General features: G+C 32.1%; 1 protein-coding gene across 2 annotated transcripts in view; it reads right to left on the bottom strand.

The window, feature by feature from the left end:
- Window positions 1-226: 226 nt before the first annotated feature.
- The window catches only part of LOC128237491 (rab-3A-interacting protein-like), a 40,440-nt gene continuing 21,367 nt past the window's right edge, over window positions 227-19,299 (bottom strand). For both annotated transcript variants that reach the window (XM_052953069.1, XM_052953070.1), the window contains 9 exons: window positions 19,062-19,157; window positions 16,606-16,683; window positions 15,081-15,250; window positions 14,196-14,280; window positions 11,008-11,136; window positions 9,076-9,155; window positions 8,519-8,618; window positions 7,585-7,651; window positions 227-6,874 (listed from right to left, as the gene is read on the bottom strand). In XM_052953069.1, coding sequence (XP_052809029.1) covers window positions 6,804-6,874; window positions 7,585-7,651; window positions 8,519-8,618; window positions 9,076-9,155; window positions 11,008-11,136; window positions 14,196-14,280; window positions 15,081-15,250; window positions 16,606-16,683; window positions 19,062-19,157 — 876 coding nt within the window. In that variant the 3' untranslated portion in view covers window positions 227-6,803. The remainder of the gene's footprint in view (window positions 6,875-7,584; window positions 7,652-8,518; window positions 8,619-9,075; window positions 9,156-11,007; window positions 11,137-14,195; window positions 14,281-15,080; window positions 15,251-16,605; window positions 16,684-19,061; window positions 19,158-19,299) is intronic.

The raw sequence follows: 19,299 nt of genomic DNA, 5'->3' as shown, positions 1-19,299 counted from the left end.
TGAAACGAAATTGGTCCATTACATTGGTTAGAGCCTACAAGTAAACAGATCCAAGCCAATTCAAGTAAACAGGTTATGGTTGTATCACTAAACCCCATTTAATGATCTCAAATGACCAAAATACAATAAACTTCTTGTTGGGCAATCATCCACATCCAGATAGTATTTCAGCAAACTTGTTCAAATGGTGAAATTGTTTAAAAATTAAAACAACCGCAACAACATATATTCAACAAGATTTTATTTAATGTTTTGTTTAATCTGCATAAAAACAAAACACACATTTCAAAAGATCAAGTTAACACACACAAATGCAAATGGCAAATTTAGTAAGGCATGTTTATGTACATAACAGCATATAACGGTATATATTATTAGAATCAACAGGCTTTCCAGCAACTTCTGGCAATACATAAGGGGCTACTGTTAGGGCTATTCTGAACAACATGTATGGAAAAAAATAGGATTTTTAGGTGCATTTGAAAAAATAGGCCCGTTTAAGGAATCATTTACCTCTGAATACCTGGGGCTTGGGGCTGGTGCTCCCTTCCCCGTACCTGTTTGTGATGTTTGTACATGTATAAACAAGGAAACTACGGTACTTCAAAGTTCAATCTGAACAGGTGTGCATGGGTGGGTCCAGGTTTTGATATAAGAAAGGGGGTTACTTGGCCCCGGAACAGTTATCCCCCAAATAGTGTGTGTGAGGGGAGGTGGTGCTGGTCCACCCCCAAGAAAATTTTGGCTAATTGTAGTATTAAATGGTGTATTCTGGACTAGGATTTTAGAGCCACTGGAAAGCCTGATTTATATAACAATGTTTGAGGATCACAACAAGTTTCGTTAACATAATATGGGTTAACATTATAGTTATTTATGATTTGCGTGTATATTTTGATAGTAATTTATGATTTTTATGTATATCTTTATTAAACAGTATTGTGAAAAATACATATAAAGTATTCAAATTTAGCTGTTGGTGTGTGGAAAGCCAATACATATAGGTGTGGCCACAATTTCTCAAACAATCTTTGCATTTAATTCCATTAGTGGTCAACATTTTATTTTGTCCAATGAGAGGGCAGTATTTCTCAAGTTTTCCAATACATTTCTTTCAGTAAATCAACAGTCAGCCGTTATTAATTTAAACCAGATAAAGCCTTAGATATAACAGGCATTTGACCCATTTAGTAGGTTATTTACACAATTAAATGTGGACCACTAAAAAAATAAAAGGTTGTTTAAGTAATTACTTACATGAAATAAATGGTTATGCAATTTCATTGCATCAAACCATTTATTTCTGTAAGTACATACTAACAACCTTCAACCATTACTTAAAATTAATTGTAAAAACATAATACTTGATGACAACTATAATGATTAAAATAATTTCTTATAAAGTCTCAAAACTCTGTTTAAACGATAATTTTACATAAATTTTACCCAATTAGGACTAAGATTGCTTAAGAAATTAGGGCAAAAATAAATTATAAATATTATAAAAATAAAAAAGGTTTGACTCGGAGATAAATATCCAAAATTTCTGAAGAGCATACACACATCATATTTGATTGCGGTACTAAATGTCTTTTAATGATAATTTGAAGTAACAAATACATACACGTACCATTAAAATTTATTTTATTTTAAATGAAATTGATAAAATTGTTCAGTAAATACTGAAGCTACTACCCAAGTAATGAAGTGAAAATACAATACAATAGTAATGCCCAAAAGCCTTGTCACAAAAGGACAGCAATTTACAGAATTCCAGTAATTTCATATCAACTAAAAATAAAAGTGAAATGTTACAGCCAAAGATGTTTCACTGATAAATATTTTCAAATGCTTTGAGTTTAAAAAGTCATGAAATTTTAGGTTTAGTAAAAAATGCATTTTACCTTTTTATTACAATCTACTCATTAAGTTCCGAAATAGTCTTAAATGAAGCTTTCAAAAAAAATCACATACCAATGATTGTTATGTAAAAAGATGAAATATGAAACAGCTTGACCAATATGATGCATCAAAAATAAATTTATGTAAAAATATTTTTTTCAAAATACAAAAATAGAGAATGAGTATGTATATATCTATATATATCTATTGTTATAATTGGCACCACATTTTGCAAAAATACAATCAAGGCAAAATCATTTGTGTGTTCATTCATTCATTAACAATTCATAGTTTTTTACACATCATCATTGTTAACTTTCAAATTTTAAATACTCTGAAAGTTATTTGAGTTTTATGTGTTATATGTGACTCGCTGTTTTTAGATGTGATTTGAGAAAACTAATTCAGCTGTAATTCTTTGAATAAAATATATGAACCCATCAAACTAATTAGTTCACCTTTAAAACTTAACAACAATAAACAACGTTGTTAACGTTAACAATGTTCTGAACAATCAACCCAATTTAAAATAAATGTTCAAATATTCAATAATATTATTTGACCATTGAAAACAGTTCTGTGAGATAATGAAAATAACTTAATAACAATAATGAAAGGTAAAATTTACCAATTGCATAACTTCCAACACTAATGATAATTTATGAGTGACTCAAATCGTTAGGGTTAATACATTATGTGAATATAATCATATGTGATGTCGTCAGTGAAAATGGGTCCCGTTGAGGAAATTTTTGCATTTTCATTTTTTGCAAGGTTTTGCAAAAGGCAATCATATGCCAAATGGTCGGCAAAGAATGACCTATGTTTCAGAATTTTTTGCAAAGTTTTACACCACGCTAAAAGGCAATCATATGTGACATGGTTGGCAAAAAAATAACGTATGTTCGGGAGAATATGATATTTTTGTTTTTACGAGGTTTTGCACCCTGTTAAAAAAGGCAATAATACGAGTCATGGTCGGTAAACTCCTGTTAAGGAAAAACTGATTTTTTATTTGTTTCGCAAGGTTTTGCTTATTGTTCAGCTGGCTTGTATTGACTGGACAATCCAGCATCCAATGTCCACACTTACAGCGCATTAAACACAGTCCCTGAAGCTGCTTTCTCGTCTGCGCAGTGGACGGCGCGCACTCACAGAGCTTGTAAGAAGGCAATCAAATTATATAAACATATCTTTAATTTAATTTTACCCGTTGTTATAATTTTGTTTTGTAATCTTATCTCTTGGCTATGTTGTTAAATTGAATACCTCAGAAGCACTCATTTTCACAGACAATGCCACAAGTTAATAACTTTTAGACAAGAATGATGGTAAGTAGATATTATTAATGTAACTGAAATCTTCAATCACTTAAGTTTAATACTATCAAAAATATATAGATATAGATACATGTATTTTTATTGCTATGTAAACACCAATAAGTTTATTTAAATATTGCACATGTTAAACCATTACTTTTTATCATCAATGGGCTGATTCTTCAGAACTTTATTAAAGTCATTGTTAACATCGTCATTTTTGTCTTTTAAACCTTTACTTTCTCTTAAACTTTCATGGATGCAGTTGTGATCTCCTGTTTTTCTAAAACAAGATTTGAGACAACTATTTCAGCTGTACTAATGTGTCATTCATATATCATAAAATATTTCACTTTTTGACAAAGTTAACAATGATGCTGTTAACAATGTTGTTAACTTTAACAGAGTTCTGAACAATCAGCCAAGTGTGTATTCACATTTAAATTAATAATACATTAAACACTTGATTATCCCATATATTTTTTCCCTTACATTACAAACATTTTTTTAAGTTTCAACATAATACAATATAGCACATAACGGAACGTCTAATAGTTAACATTTTATTTCATGCTTTTTCCACACTTTTTAAAAAAATAAGGATGAAAAATATCCTGGTTGACTCACTGTTTGACACAGTGAGTTTATCAAAAATATAATTTCACTGTTTCTCTCACATGAGCTGCTAATTTAGCAGGTTTTATCCACAGGGGCAGGGTGCGTTGTTTTGAAACATGCCTCAAAATAACGCACCCTGCCCCTGTGGTTTTATCCGTAAAAACAAACATTAACTCCCATAGTGCTTAGAGGAAAAATCTGAATGACATCATTTCCAGTATGATGCTTAATGCTATTTGACTAAATCTTGCCTCGATTTATCAATATAATAAGAGTTAATTATTTATCAAAAAAATAACAATTAATTTTTGTTTATGAAGTAATAAGCATGAAATAAAAAAAATATTTCAATGTAAGATTGCGATAAAGTTCACCTCATGAGTTCCAAAAGTAAATTCACTTAAGGCCAAGCCACTTTTGAACCATAGCTTTCAGGGATTTTTTTTTGGAATTATTTTTACTGCTACTACTTTGGGGAAAATACAAAATCAGGCCAAAACAGCTAATGTAATGGCAAATATACATTTTTTTTACTTTTTTATGCACACATTATGCTGTGAAAGACTAAGTCTTGTCAAGATTTTGCCTTTAAAAGGCAGTAAATTGCACCAAAAAAAATGACCTGCTTTGGGTGCTCATTGGGTGAAATATATTGCTATCTTACACTAAAACAAACAATTATCCCATACATAAACATGATAGACACAATGGTTCCTTTAACAGTATTTTGTTTATCTCAAACAAATATTTATTTTCATATAAAAGAACAAAGAAAAGAATGTAAAAAAAGTTTTTCTTCCTGAATTTCATTTGCATACAATCATATTCCGAAACCAACAAGGAAAATTTAAGAACCAGTCCGCTTTTTGTGATGTCAAATACTCTATATTTAACACTCCAAATTTAATTGCATTAAATACAAAAACAAAATATTTCAAGAACATTTGTGGAATTAAATTTTGTAATCACAAAAATTATTTCATTTCTTTAAAAAAATTTTTTAACATTTAACAAATTAATCAAATAATTGCTCCACTTCATTTTTATTAATAAATTGTTCAAGCGTCATTTTTCTTCTCCTAGTGAAAGGAGAAACTCCAGACAAAAAGAAATAAAATCATAAATCAAACAATAATGGAATGGTTCGGAAGGCACACATCAGTAAAAAGGTGGGTGTATTTCATGATTTTGATTTATTTAACAATCTCTACTGCTTAAAATCAGTTACGTAATCCTTATAAAGGCCTTTTAAAAGGCGTTTGTTTCTGGTTACTTAGTCAATGATATTTTTTTTTAAATCTCCTACTGCAAAAAATATATAAAGTTCAAAAAACATTTAACGAGATTTGCAGTCAAAAAATAAAATATGAATGTTAAATTTGAGCTGAAATGCGAAAAATTATTATAAATTCAACTGTTTGCAATTCAAATAAAAAATAATAATAAATTCAAATCCTGTCTACCTAACAATATCATTTCCTTGCTGTAACTAAAAACAAACCCCTTTTTTAAGCCTAATGAGTTTTTTTAATATTTGATATCAGTTATGAAACATATCATATGAAATACATTATTCGTCATTACAATGCTATTTCTGATCAAATTAAGAAACTTAAAGAGCAATGGAATTGTGATTATAAAAATAATCATCTCAAACCTTGGCAGGGATGCCAATTCTAAAATTTATGCGAAGTGCAATCCAGTACGGAATAGTAACCGATTTATGAATCAGGCCCCGATTTCTCGAAACTTCTTAAGTCCCTTATAACAGGATTAAGCTAAGCTCACTATTTTTGGTGTTCAATAAATTGCATAATATTAACTTCTTTAAGAATTTTTATGCTTTAGATAGGAATTATCAATATGATTATCACAATAAACCATTTTTCATTTATCAAAATTCAATTTAAGTATGTATTTTGGCTAATTGAAATAAGCTACTTAAGCCTGTTAAACTTAAGAAGTTTCGAGAAATTGGGGCCAGGGGTGTTCAAAGCTTTAATGGGGAAAAACACCTTATTGAATTTCAACATGAAAATTAAATAACATTAGTTACTTTCATATAAAACCCTTCAATTCAGTAAAATTTAGAAAAAAAATGACAACTTGGTATGAGTTATTACTGCTAAAATGCCAGTCAACATGTACGGGATGGTAATAAAATAATTTAAAAAATGCAATGGTCTACAAAGGGGCCAAAAATGCTCTGATTCTATACTAGATCGCCTGCTTGGTGAATTCCTGGGGCAGTGAAGTTTTCAAACAAAAAGTTGACAAAATAACGCTGTATTCCACTTTGCTGCACACTGTGATTTTGATATTTAGCAGTTTTCCGTACCAAGCGCGCAGTGAAATTTTCAAACAAAAAGTTGACAAAATAACAGCTACACTGTATTTCACTTTGCTGCACTGTGTTTATGTTATAAAGCAGAGTTTCGTTCCATGCTTCAAACTTGATATTCGCTATCAGTTTAAAGTTCCACCCGATATAAACACTCAAGTTCCACTAAAATGAAGCTTAATTGTCTGTGTACTAAGGAGGGTATTTTTCATCTGTGCAATCAGCTGCCAGAGATTGTCGTTACAGCCCCAACCTTGTACGCCTTTAAGTAAGAGCTGGATGCCGCCACTAGCTGGGTACAGCTATATTTACTCACGCTTTTATAAAAAAAAATCTACGAGTTTCACGCTTCACAATGACCGTGTACATAATTCACATGTGACGCTGCCCTAGTGAGAGCTCTGCATAGTATTTGAAAGGAGAAGTATAAGAAGAATCCTCAAAACATTTCCATACGTTCAACTACGACTTGTTTTCACATAACGTCAGGCAATCATACTGAGGTAAGTTATGATCAGATAACTCTTGCGGAGAGTGGAAGATAAATGCAGTGTGGTCTGTATCAAAGGGCCACAACCCATTGCAGAAGTAAATCACAGTTACGCCTCGTGTAAACATGGCTTTCAGACATAGCCAAGTCTTGCGAGGGCCATCTGTTTCCGTAATTTCACAATTTCGTAAAAAACATCCTTATCTGAAAGAGAGAGAAAACCCATTTTCAAGTTAAATTCATCTTGGATACATAGCAGAATGAAATAGTACATATACATGATATGGATGGTTTAAGTATTTAAAACTGCACTCTCACAGATTGAACCTTTTGACAACTATTTCTTTTCTTAAAGTTCAAAAATTGATGTTTTATGCATGTTTTTTAAACTGTTTTAAGTAATGTTTTTAGCCATAAAACATTTATTTTCAAATGGAAATATGAAAATCTGCAATCTGATCATTGTCAGCAGACTTATATCATTGGTTTGCAGATATTTACGCAAAATTGGCTCATTCCAAGACAAGAAATAAAAAAAGTTGTCAAAACAGTAAATCTGTGAGGTGCAGCTTTTAATATAAGGGGGGCAATAGAGGTTGATGCATAAAAACATTTGTTTTTAGTTTTAATGCATTATTATGTTAATTCATTTCACTCAAATAAAAACACTACCAAAAACAAAAAAGCATATCACTTAGGTACAGTTGAGAATTTGTTAGCCTTTGTACATTAACAAACAGCTACTTGGATACAAAATCACGAGTTAAACTTTATGTCTCAAATAATTAATGTTAACATAATTTAACCATCGAAAGAATAAACATTATTTTAGACAATGTCAGATAAGGAACACTGCCAGTGTCTTTTTTGTAGCATGTTCATTTCCATGTAAAGATAATTGTAATTCTCTTTACCTGCACTTTTAACCAAACCTTGCTGTATATATCTGACATACATGAAGAAGTCACAAACAGCTGTTATCTGGAAAAGTAAATTAAAATATTTATTATATGCTTTCTGGTGGCTTATGAAGGTTTATTAGCGAAATAAAATTGATATTATAGTATATAATTAGCAGCAAAGCCTCCTTTTTCGAGCTAAAATTGTTTTTGTTTTTGTTTTTAAATCTTGTTTCAACAAGTCAACTGGTACAGATATGTCTAAATGCAGTCTTTTTCTCTTTAAAAAATCCAAACCCTTCGGACTCCACACACATTGACCAACCCAATTGCATTCATACCCCGATAATGACATCAACCCCGCAATTCATTCCTTAATTGAATGTGAAATACTGAAGGTCACATCGACCATCGTTTACAACCAACATAAGTAGCAAAGTCAACGTCAGGAGTCGGATTTGCTACAAATTGTCAAATTTATTGTGATAATTGTAATAACAATACCTAAGAAACGTTACTTGGTTCGAATGTTAAACAATCATTACCTGGTTACACTAGTATTCTACCTTCACCCACTAAAATTAACACAGTTTTACCTTTCTTTCTCATAGGTTGTCCCAAACCCCCCACCCCAAAACCAACAACAATAGGCCAAAAATTGTCAATTTTCTACAATGTCAATTTATACAGTACCTTTTCAGTATTGCAGCAATTCCACTTATATTAACACTTAAGCGGTTCTTTTTTTGCGTATAGAAACTTTCCCATGAATTTTATCAAATTCTCAGCCCCAAAACTCTCAACCATTGTCATAACTAAACCAAATTTCTAAAGTGCAGAGATAGACAGTACCAAGCATTGTCAAACCACAGCTATTCTTTTGAATCCTTTCTAATATGTTGCACTAAAATTCCCAACCCAAAACTCTCAACCATAGTCACAAACTTACCCTATTTCTACAGTGCTGCGATATACAGTTCCAAGTATTGTCTTCCCCAAGTTTCACTTTATATTTGCACACCTTTGGGACCTGAGATAGTTCACACTTCCTGAAAAATACAAAAAATATCAATTTATTAATGGCTATGAAATGGCTACTCACACTTAAACACAACAGCGCTGTAGTCAACACTAATGCTTGGCTTTTGTTTTTCAGCAGAAAATGAAGAATAACTCGAAAAATTGGTAAAACAAGAGTTACTTGCCTAGCCCACAGACTGGCTTAGTAATAGTTAAATGACAGGAGTTAAAATCTTAATGAATAAGAATGGTCTGAGTGAGCGTATACAAACTCATTGTCTGATATAGGGATTGTTTTCGGATGAGTGGTAGTGGGTGGATCTTTAAACACCCACGAACGTTGAAATTCTTAATGATTAAGCCTAGTACTTAATGATCTGCAATTACATTGTCTCTAAATGTAGGTTGTATTCTTTAAAGAGTCTGAGTTTTGCCAAGGCAAACATATAAATCGTACAAGGATGGCCTACTCGTCACATTACATACCCCATGTATGGAGTGTCTCCTGGAATTGGTTCGATGGCCAGTGAGTTGTTTTCAACACAGGTTAATACTCTTTCTGCCAACTGAAAAATATAGCAATTTTTACATTTTATTTCTTAGTCTAAAGAAATAAAAAAATATGGTTTCTAAATTTTTAAAAATAACTAAAGATTTGGTACTCTAATGCAATAAACATTTTTGCCAACTTAAAAACTGCACACTCACAGATTTACTGTTTTCACAAATTTTCATTTTTGTCTTGGAATGAGCAAATCTTAGGTAATTATCTGGAAACCAGTGATACAAGACTGCTGGCAAAAGATCAGATTGCAGTTTTTACTATTTACATTCCAAAATTGATGTTTTAAAGCTAAAATGAAATTTTCGACAGTTTTTCAAACACTTGAGATCTGTTCTATTGCGAGTTATCTCATATGGCAACCAAAATCAGTTAATTCTGAGACAAAACTAAAAAAAGTGGCAAAACTGTCTAATATGTGAGAGTGCAGCTTTAAAAATAGACTGAAGATTCCTTTTTATTTCACTTGGTAGATATTCATTCTCAACTGACTAGGAAAAAAGGATGCAAAAACAATCTAAGGCTACCAAAATACCTCAACTTTGTCTTCTTTGAAAAAAAGTAAAAAAAAGGGAAATTTTATCACAAATCATCAGTCTTGGTTTAAATATTTTTGTACTTCATAAAATTTCAACATTCCTTAACTACAATAACTTGTAGGTGTCATAAAATACTATATTTAGCTGTATTAACAAGTTTAAGATTCTTGTTTATGGTGACAAAAAGTCTAAATTCTACAGACTTTTCCCGTTGAAGATTGGTTTATTAGAAGCTTTTCTCCCCTGCCAACAAAAAGTAATATGTTTTCAAATAGCACTTGTCATTGTTTTATCAACACCACCAGAGAACACACAATAACACTTCTCAAAATAAAACAACAGCCGACAAATTTAATTTTAGAAAATTGCAGTTATTTGCACAGTCTGGCGAAAAACTATTATGGGATAGAAACTATGAGCCACCTGACCCACCATGTGTGAATACAAACTTGAAAAGAAATCAGTGAAGCTGCATCAGTGTTTCCAAGGAAGGGCCAGAGAAACAGCTGTCATAGAGTGTCCATATTTCCATCAAATAAATTACAGAGACAATTTCTTGACCTTAGACCTACCATGTGTAAAGATAAGTCAAAATGCCAAATTCGGCTCTAAGCTGTTTGTAATAGACACCATACAGTTGCCCTTGTGTTACTGTTAGTTCAATGTTATTGTAAAAACCCATGAAAAATGGGTTACCTTTACAACTAATGTGAACAATTATGTCCTGACATAAGCATTTGCAAAACAATCACATACAAAGTTGCCCTTACATCAGCATTTGCAAAACCAAATACATACAAGGCTGCCCTTACATCAGCATTTGCAAAAACAACCTCATAAAAAGCTGCCCTTACATGAGAATTTGCAAAACCTATCACCTACAAAACTGCCCTTACCTGTGCATTTGCAAAACCAAACAAATACAAGGCTGCCCTTACATGTGCATGCGCAAAACAAAAGTAAACAAAAGAGCCTTGGAGCAAACCTAAACTCTTGTCTGTTGGGTTTTTTTTTCACAGCTGATTATTGGGCAAAGTAATGTTCCTTGCTTAACATGCGCGTAAATATCTCTAACAACATGTGCACCGAATTTCATTTTCAAGTGTTTTGCATGATCACCACAGCAACACCAAGGCTTTCACAATAATCTGACTATTTTTCTAAAAACAGACATACTAATATAAGCAGGTTTACATGAGTATATGTAAAACCAATGTAAACAGTCGTGCCCTCACATGAGTATATGTAAAACTGATGTAAACAGAGGTACCCTCACATGAGTATATGTAAAACCAATCTGAATACAGTTGCCCTTACATGAGTATTTGTAAAATTGAGGCAGGTACAGATATCTTCAGCAGCAATGCGAGCTATGAAAGGACAGTTGCGGGACAATGATGGACTGTGTCGCCAGCTTTTAAACTCCTCGAAACAAACATCATCGACCTGCAAGCATAAAATGTTAAAACATGTCACATACAACTATTTAAGCTAAAAATATAATTTACAGAAATTCGAGACTTTTGATGAGATACAAGCACACTTCCTGCAAACATAAGCCCTCGTCTATGGTATAATGGTTGACATAAGCCCTCGTCTATGGTATAATGGTTGACATAAGCCCTCGTCTATGGTATAATGGTTGACATAAGCCCTCGTCTATGGTATAATGGTTGAACAATATTAAAGTAATTTTTATAGGCCTTGCAATGCAAGTATATATTGTCTCACGCAACATGTGTCTGGAGTTTTATTTGAATATCTCAGACAATTTTGAGTTATGGCCACCAGTTAAAATTTTACAGTAAAACACAGACGGCCACACCAATGACATTAAGGCTATTACAATAACTTAACATTGCCATAAAGGCTATTACAATTTTTTTTCTTCAAAAGAAAAAGACAAACTTATGTTGTCAGAAGCACTGTTAACAGTTTTCAAGGTTGTCTGATTTTCTCCGGCAATAAAAAGTTTTTTGGATATCCTTTAACTTCATTTTCAGGTAATGGCTAATATAAAAAAAAATTGCTTAACAATGTAAATATTGCCGTCAATGATTCCAAATATATTACAATTCACTTACTTTATTAATAAAAAAAAACTAAGATTTTCTTCAAAAATATTATCTCCAAAAAATTAGCTGTATTCATATAGTGCACTTTAAAGCAGCACTCTCACATATTGAATGTTTTGCCAATTTTTTTATTTTTTGTCTTGGAACAAGCCAATTCTTGCAAATCCATGGAAACCAGTTATATCAGACTGCTGACAAAAAATTAGATTGCAGATTTTAATATATAAGTTCAAAAATTGATGTTTTATGCATTTTTCTTAAACCATTAGTTATGGTTTAAGCAATAAAACATTAATTTTCCAACGGAAATATGAAAATCTACGATCTGATTTTTTGTCAGCAATCATATATCACTGGTTTGCAGATATTATTGCAAAAATTTGCTCTTTCCAAGACAAAAAATTAAAAAGTTGTCATAAAGGTATATCTGTGAGACTGCAGCTTTAATGTATTCATTTAAGCTGATTTAGTGAACATTTTCATACAGCTGGAAAATTGCCTTTTTTCTAATTTGAATTAAAAGAAAACAAAGTTAACACTGTTTGTACACCAAATATATGAAAACTAGCAACAAAATGATCTAAACAATAAATGCACATGAAAGTGGAGGGTATTTAAAACTATCAATGTCGAAAATTAGAAATTTTTAACTCAGATTAAAAATTCACTTAGATGCTTTATGAAAACAGCTCGTGGGCAGAATTCATGTATTCGGTATTCATTAATGTGAAACTTTCAATTTTGCAAAATAAGCTGATATTTAACCGACGGTCAAAGCTCCCACAGTCATATTGTTGAGATTTCTAGCTTACAGATGTGAACACAGTCCCTGATCAGCTGGCATCTAATGATAGTCTAATGTTTTACGGCATTTGCTAGATTTAACCATATACTTGCCAATTCAAAACAAAAAATTCTAGACAGAACATAATTTAGTAGACATTATTTCTCTTTGATTTAAGAATTGCACAGTGATATAAAACATACCAGTATTTACAATTTATGATCATTTAACTTCACAATTTAAGGCCAACAAAAAAAATGGTTTGGTTAGGGTAACATTCATTTCAAAAACAGGTAGGGTGGGAAGGTTTTTTATTTATTATTTTTTTATTAAGCTTTATGAAGAACATTTTTGTCATCATTGGATAATGGTGTTAAAGTCATTTCTATAATAATGATTTAAAGGTTGTTTTTTTTTCAACTACATATTAAAACATAAACATTAAAAGACACACTTACTTTTCTTACTAATACAATTAAACTGACTATAAAAACAGTAGGGTCTGTCCCTATTTCATTGGACGGGTTGGGTAACCTGAACCAGAAGGTGTTTGTTTAGGACTTATCACTCTGTAAACATCAGTGTCAAGTCTTTAAAAGGTATTTATTTGACCTTACATCTGCAATGAACGGAGTTTTAGACAGTAAAATACGTTTAACAGCCTTTAAGAACAATTATAGTTACCTTAAATAGCAAAATAAATAAATAGAAAAATAAATTCATTTTATGTTTATTACAACAATTTTATCAACACTCTAATGAAAAATTATCATAAGATTGCTTTATTATAGGTTTAATACACATTTAAGAGGCAGTTACCATCTGCAAAAGGCCTGCAAAATGGTTTACAGTCCGAGTGCGAATGCATAAAATACACACCATGAGTAACTTTGGTGTTTCAAAAAAGCTTTTAAATGTCACGAAAATGCAAAAAACAGTTAGTTTAAAATAAGTTCCATAAAAGGTACTTGTTTGACGTCATGAGCATTGTTCTTGAAATAATTTACAATATGCTCGATAACGACTGCAACATAACTCAACAGTTGCATTTTTGATTGACAACATTTTTCTTAGTGTTCAGTCGATTGGGAAGTGTTTTTTAGAAATTTAATGGATTACTTGTATTATTATTTACAAACAATACCTATCGGCTAATCGATTAATGAATGATATGTTTCTACTTTTAACATTTTTTATGTTTTGGCAACTTATTTAAACTGGAAAACTTTGTTAAAATGTTCTGGATGAAATGTTCATTGAGTTCAGCATCAGAGAAAAGATATATTTGAAAATTCAATGTTAATTGCATACGACGTAATGGAATCATGTTTTTGTCTATTTGAGTAATTGCCAAATTAAAGTTTTTAAACAATGCTTTAATTGACGATAACACAGACCAACCATAACAAGGCTATGACAAAACTTTGACCTTTGCCAACTTTAAAGGAAACACACAAGTAAGCATCTTCTAGCGTCAACGATGATGCCAACAACTAACTTCACCAAGGCTATGACATTACTTTGACCTTCGCCAAATTTAAAGGTATCTAACAATGAAGCTTCTTATGATTCCAACAAACAACTTCACCAATATGACTATGACGACTTTTCATCAAAATAACAGACCAGCTAAAGATAAAGCTCACCTCTGAACATCGGTCCGACATAGCCTCATGTTGAGCCTCGGCCATGACGCGATCTTCCTGAGTGAACTGGTGGTGACTCGTCGACCTACAAAATAAATGTGGTATTAGCATTCGTAATAAGCACAAGTCTGCGAACCCTGCACTAGTGAGTGCTTTTGCTTTTCACGCTTTTTCTTAAAATCTTGACATTTATATTGCAGAGCTTGTTGACAATTTTATGCCGAGCTGTATTGTAAGAATTCAGACTTGTTCAGTCCAAGTCTACTGTCGATGACTGAGGTACATGTGATCATAACAGAAGGAAGGAATAAGATAATGAATCATGAGATGCTTAGATTTTTCAAGAAATTTGGGCCAAGGATTCATCAAATACCTTAATGAAGATTGAACTTCCATTAAAGGGACTAGACACCAAATGATTCAATTACAAGAAAAAAACATAAAATTGATATTGATGTGTGCAACGCATTTAATCTTACTGACTGATGTATCACATCTCTTATAAGGCATGTAATTGTCGCAGTTTTTGCTTAATTTTCCAATTTGAAATTTTCTGCAACTGTCTTACACAAGTAAATTTTAAAAATAATGTTGGCATATGTATCTGTACTAATGAGGTGCCTTCCAGATGCTAAATATACACACTTTAAACTGAGAAACCATAATGCGCTATTCTAAAACGGTAATACACTCACATGAGGCAGTAACAAAATATTCTTTAAATCATATGAAGTGACATATTATTGGCCTCATAGTAGGTCGTATTGACATTTCTAGGCTTGTTTTGAGGAAATACTGTATTTGCCGATTTTGGAACCATCTGGTGTCGAGTCCCTTTAATAAATTAATAAATAAATGCTAGATTCAAATAATCGTAACACATACCTGCGATGAGTCTTCCAGAAAGGTGTAAGCCCCTTTTCCTTCTTTTTCTCTTTCTCTTTTGGCGTGTCCCCTTTTGAAATCTGCGGATGTAGGTGTTTGTTTGGGGTGCTGGGCGTTGAGGTCAAAACAAGCTGCTTGAGGGCAATCACTTCCGCTTGTAATACTTCAACCTGCAAATTAAACATAAAACATTGAATGATATCAATCGAAGCAGGTCTCTTACAATATATAAGAATTCAATACCAATTTGAATTCATAATCAAAACGAAAGAAATATTTGATAATCTTAAGCATTTAATTCTTTGAAGGCAGGAGGGTGCACATTCTATTCTCAGTGAGGGCAGAAGGGTGCTTTCAAAAAATGACAGGCTGCAGCACACTCCCATAAACATCTAGCTAAAACTCTATTGTGGGTAACATTAGAATTGGAACAGCTACCCTCCTCAGCCTCTGATCAACCTCTTAGTACTGGATTGGGGATAATTTTTACGCTTTATTTCCTATTAGCTACTTCTTTCCCTCTTCACCTTAAACATGCACTTTTAATCCAATTAATATAATTGTTTTCATTTAACAGGGATGAATATAAATCGAAAACAATCGTTCTTATGAAGGATACTGTTTTTAATTTGAAAGAAAGATACAGAAAACACAGTATTTCTACCTTATGAAACTATAGTTGATTAAATCTTTTAGGACCCACCAGTCATTTAAAATTTGTTTATTTTCAGCTATTAAATACACTGTTACATTCTTGTTATCAGTAATCAATATTTTCCATAAATGCATTACTTAGTTAGTAGTCTAAGATTTATCACTCAAAGTTTATGTTTGATATACATATGTATGTATTGGTTTTAAATACGAGTGAACTTAAAACTGCAGAAACTTACTCCGAAAACAATTCCAGAAGAAATCCGAAGGGCAAGATAATGAAGATTATTAAGACCAAAAGAACTGACATATTTTTTCTTTATCCGGTCAGTAACTTCTGTCTGTCAATCTTGTTAGCGTCTGTAACTTTCTTATCACCAGCATTTTTTCCAGTGTACGATTAACTGTACACCGTTCATTGACTTCTACCAGAACATAACAGTTTTGCCCCATTTTGTGTGCTGTCACCAATGATGCTTTACATGAACATTTCGATAACAGTCATACAGGGATTTTGTTATACAACTCATAGACTGCTGATTTTAATAATTTTCACAAAACTGTGGAGTGGAGTAAACAGCAAAGCTACTTGTCTGACTGTGATTTTGTTCAAACAAGGGACACAACTCAACAGCTATTAAAGCCAAATTTAGAGTTACGTGCTTTGCTGTACAAGTGCCTTCCGTCAACAGCAACAAGTCTACCAAGTTTCAATTGAATATCTTGAAAGGGGGTATGAGACATGACCAAAGTAAAAGCTTTTGCATAACAGCACCGACGTTGACAACAACAACAACAACAACAACAACACAAAGGCTATAACAATACCCAGATTTCATTTTCTTGAAAAACAGACGAGCTTATAAAATACCTGATGATTGGCCTCAGCAAGCAGTTTTTCCGTATGCATTCTCTTAATATTTGCATCCTGGACCATTCTATTTGCTTCCTGCAAAAAATAAAATTGATTTAAGAATGAATATACCTTTAGGCCCGAAAAAAATACATTTGGTTTGTGTTACTGGACCCTACCTACATGTGTTTTGATATATAGTTAAAAACCTTTAAAGCTTTATTAAGGAGATTTCTTAAACAGAATTCATCAATGATGGCAATAATGTTCCTTCAAAAAGCCTTATAAAACTAGAAATGTGTCCATAGGACACGGATGCCCCCACTTCGATTTTTTGTCACAGAAAATAAGCCATAATGATTATTCAGGATAATCTGAGGGCCCTAACTCCTAAATGATTAAAGCGATTTCCATGGCTATCGAACTTGATCAAGATATTATGGTCACAAACATGTGTTTAAAGTTTGGTGAGGATTGGACAAACGGTTTTCAAGAATTAGATCGGAAACAATCTTCGGGACGTACGTACGTACGTACGTACGTACGTACGTACGTACGGACAAGGGCAACCCTATATGCCGCCACTTTGTGGGGGCATAAAAAACAGAAGCCTACCTACCCTACTTGTTTTTGAAAAGGATATAATCCTAACCAAACCATTTTGTTTTTTTGGCCTTACTTATATTACTTTTAAGTTCAAAATATCCAACCAATAACTGGTGTGAAATTATGAGAAATCATTGAAAAGGATTTGTAAAAGCTGGAAGCCTGCCTTGGACATTTGAAAAAGTTTTATCTCATTATTAAAATTTTATCTTGGTCTGAGAAATTCGAATAAATAAAAGATTATTGTTGAAATTTCCATGAAAGATGGAAAAAAAACACCAATTGATCGCATTTGAATGATTAGGTCAAGCAATCATTTCAAAATATCATTTTCTGTAATCACAATTAAAATAATATTATTGTAACATCAAAACTTAACACATTTGTGTTTTCTGTTAAAGTTTAACAAATTAAGACAGATATCAATTGAATTGGCTTTAATTGGAAAAATTGTGTTAGGAACATAAAATTGGGAAATTATTTTGAGTGCATTTTTACCAGGCATTATAAATGGTTCTTTACTTTTATTAAACTATATGGGAATCAATGTCTATCAGAGTGGACTGGTGAAAATATCAAAATTGCAGTGAAAATATCATAACTGCAGTGAAAATATCATAACTGCAGTGAAAATATTGAAACTGCAGTGAAAAATAACATGATATACAAACGAAAAACATAAAATATAAATTAAAAAAATGATTTCCATCATTTTATTTATAAAATTTAAAAGGTTGTTTTTAATTGATAAGAGAAATAAATTAACAGTGGTCAGCTTGTTCAGAACATTGTTACAGTTAACAATGTCATTAAATGGAGTGTAGTTAACTTCAAAAACTGTAATACTCTTTAAGTTTCATGGACATACATAATGATCTGTTTTATTTTTCACAAATACTGGGACAACTGATTCCTCTATACTTCTATATATCAGAACATCATAAAACAGTTCACATTTAAAAGTTAACAACTATTTCATTTCCAAAGTTAACAAAGTTCTCAACAATCCACCCATTACTTTACTTACTTACCATTATGAAATTTTAAATACACATGTAGAAGACCTCATGACATTTTATTTATTCATTCTTTCATGTTAATTTGTCCAGCATGTGACCCCTTAATTAACCCCTTAACCCGAAAATGACTTTTTGACTTTCAAACAATTTATGCGGAGAAAGAAAGTCAACTTATCAACCATGAAAAACTTTCATGACATTATCTATTTAAATGACCAAATCCTTTCAAAGGCGTACATTTCAATGACAATCACATGATAAAATTGCAAATGACGAAGACACTCACAAATGTTATCATGAATCTAAAGATGATTGCCTCAGGAAAAAGACGAATACATTTAACACAGACAACATAATGTTTAAATGTTTAAATGCACTGAATAACATTCAGCTTTTACGTTAAAGGCACTCACTCACAGGTTTGGTGTCTGCAATGAGTTTATTAACTTACTTTTATCGAACAATAGTATCACTTGAAGCAATGGATGCTCCCCAACTGCCCATTTTATATGAAAAGGCAGAAATTGTAATAAAATGCGCTGGTAGGCGAAAGGTTGTAGCATTATTATACAAAAGTTATGGAAAAAATATCAGGTTCAGGGGAGATAACTTAAACCTTTGCAGGCGGGATTATGGTTCTTGTGTACTTAAGCTGGTATTGCCAATTCCACCAGTTTTGTTTTAAGGAAATACTGCTATTGCCGATTTGGAGACCATCTTCTGTCTAGTCCCTTTAAAACGTCTTTGTCCCCACACGTTTTTGCAGTGTGATAGACACCAACGCTATCACAATACTACGAATACTTTTCATCTAGAAACAGATGAGCTAAGATTGGACAGATTACCGACCTCAAAAAGACTTGCAGTCAACTCCTCAAGCTCCTCTCCAATCTGATCACGGACTTTCAGAAGCTTTTCACACTCCTCATCTTTTAATTTCAGCTCCTGAAAAAAATCATCAACCAAACATGAAACAAACATTTTGATTGAAAAAAATGCTTAGGTTTAAATTTAATAAACAATCTGAGGAAACAGGTAGAAACATATTATGTCAAATCTTAATGAAGAAGAAGGGCTGAGAGAGCGA

This window comes from Mya arenaria, chromosome 6, assembly GCF_026914265.1.
Source record: "Mya arenaria isolate MELC-2E11 chromosome 6, ASM2691426v1".
In the NCBI taxonomy this organism is placed as follows: Eukaryota; Metazoa; Mollusca; class Bivalvia; order Myida; family Myidae; genus Mya; species Mya arenaria.
The sequence above is the reverse complement of the archived record's forward strand: the minus strand, read 5'-3'. Positions and strand labels throughout refer to the sequence as shown.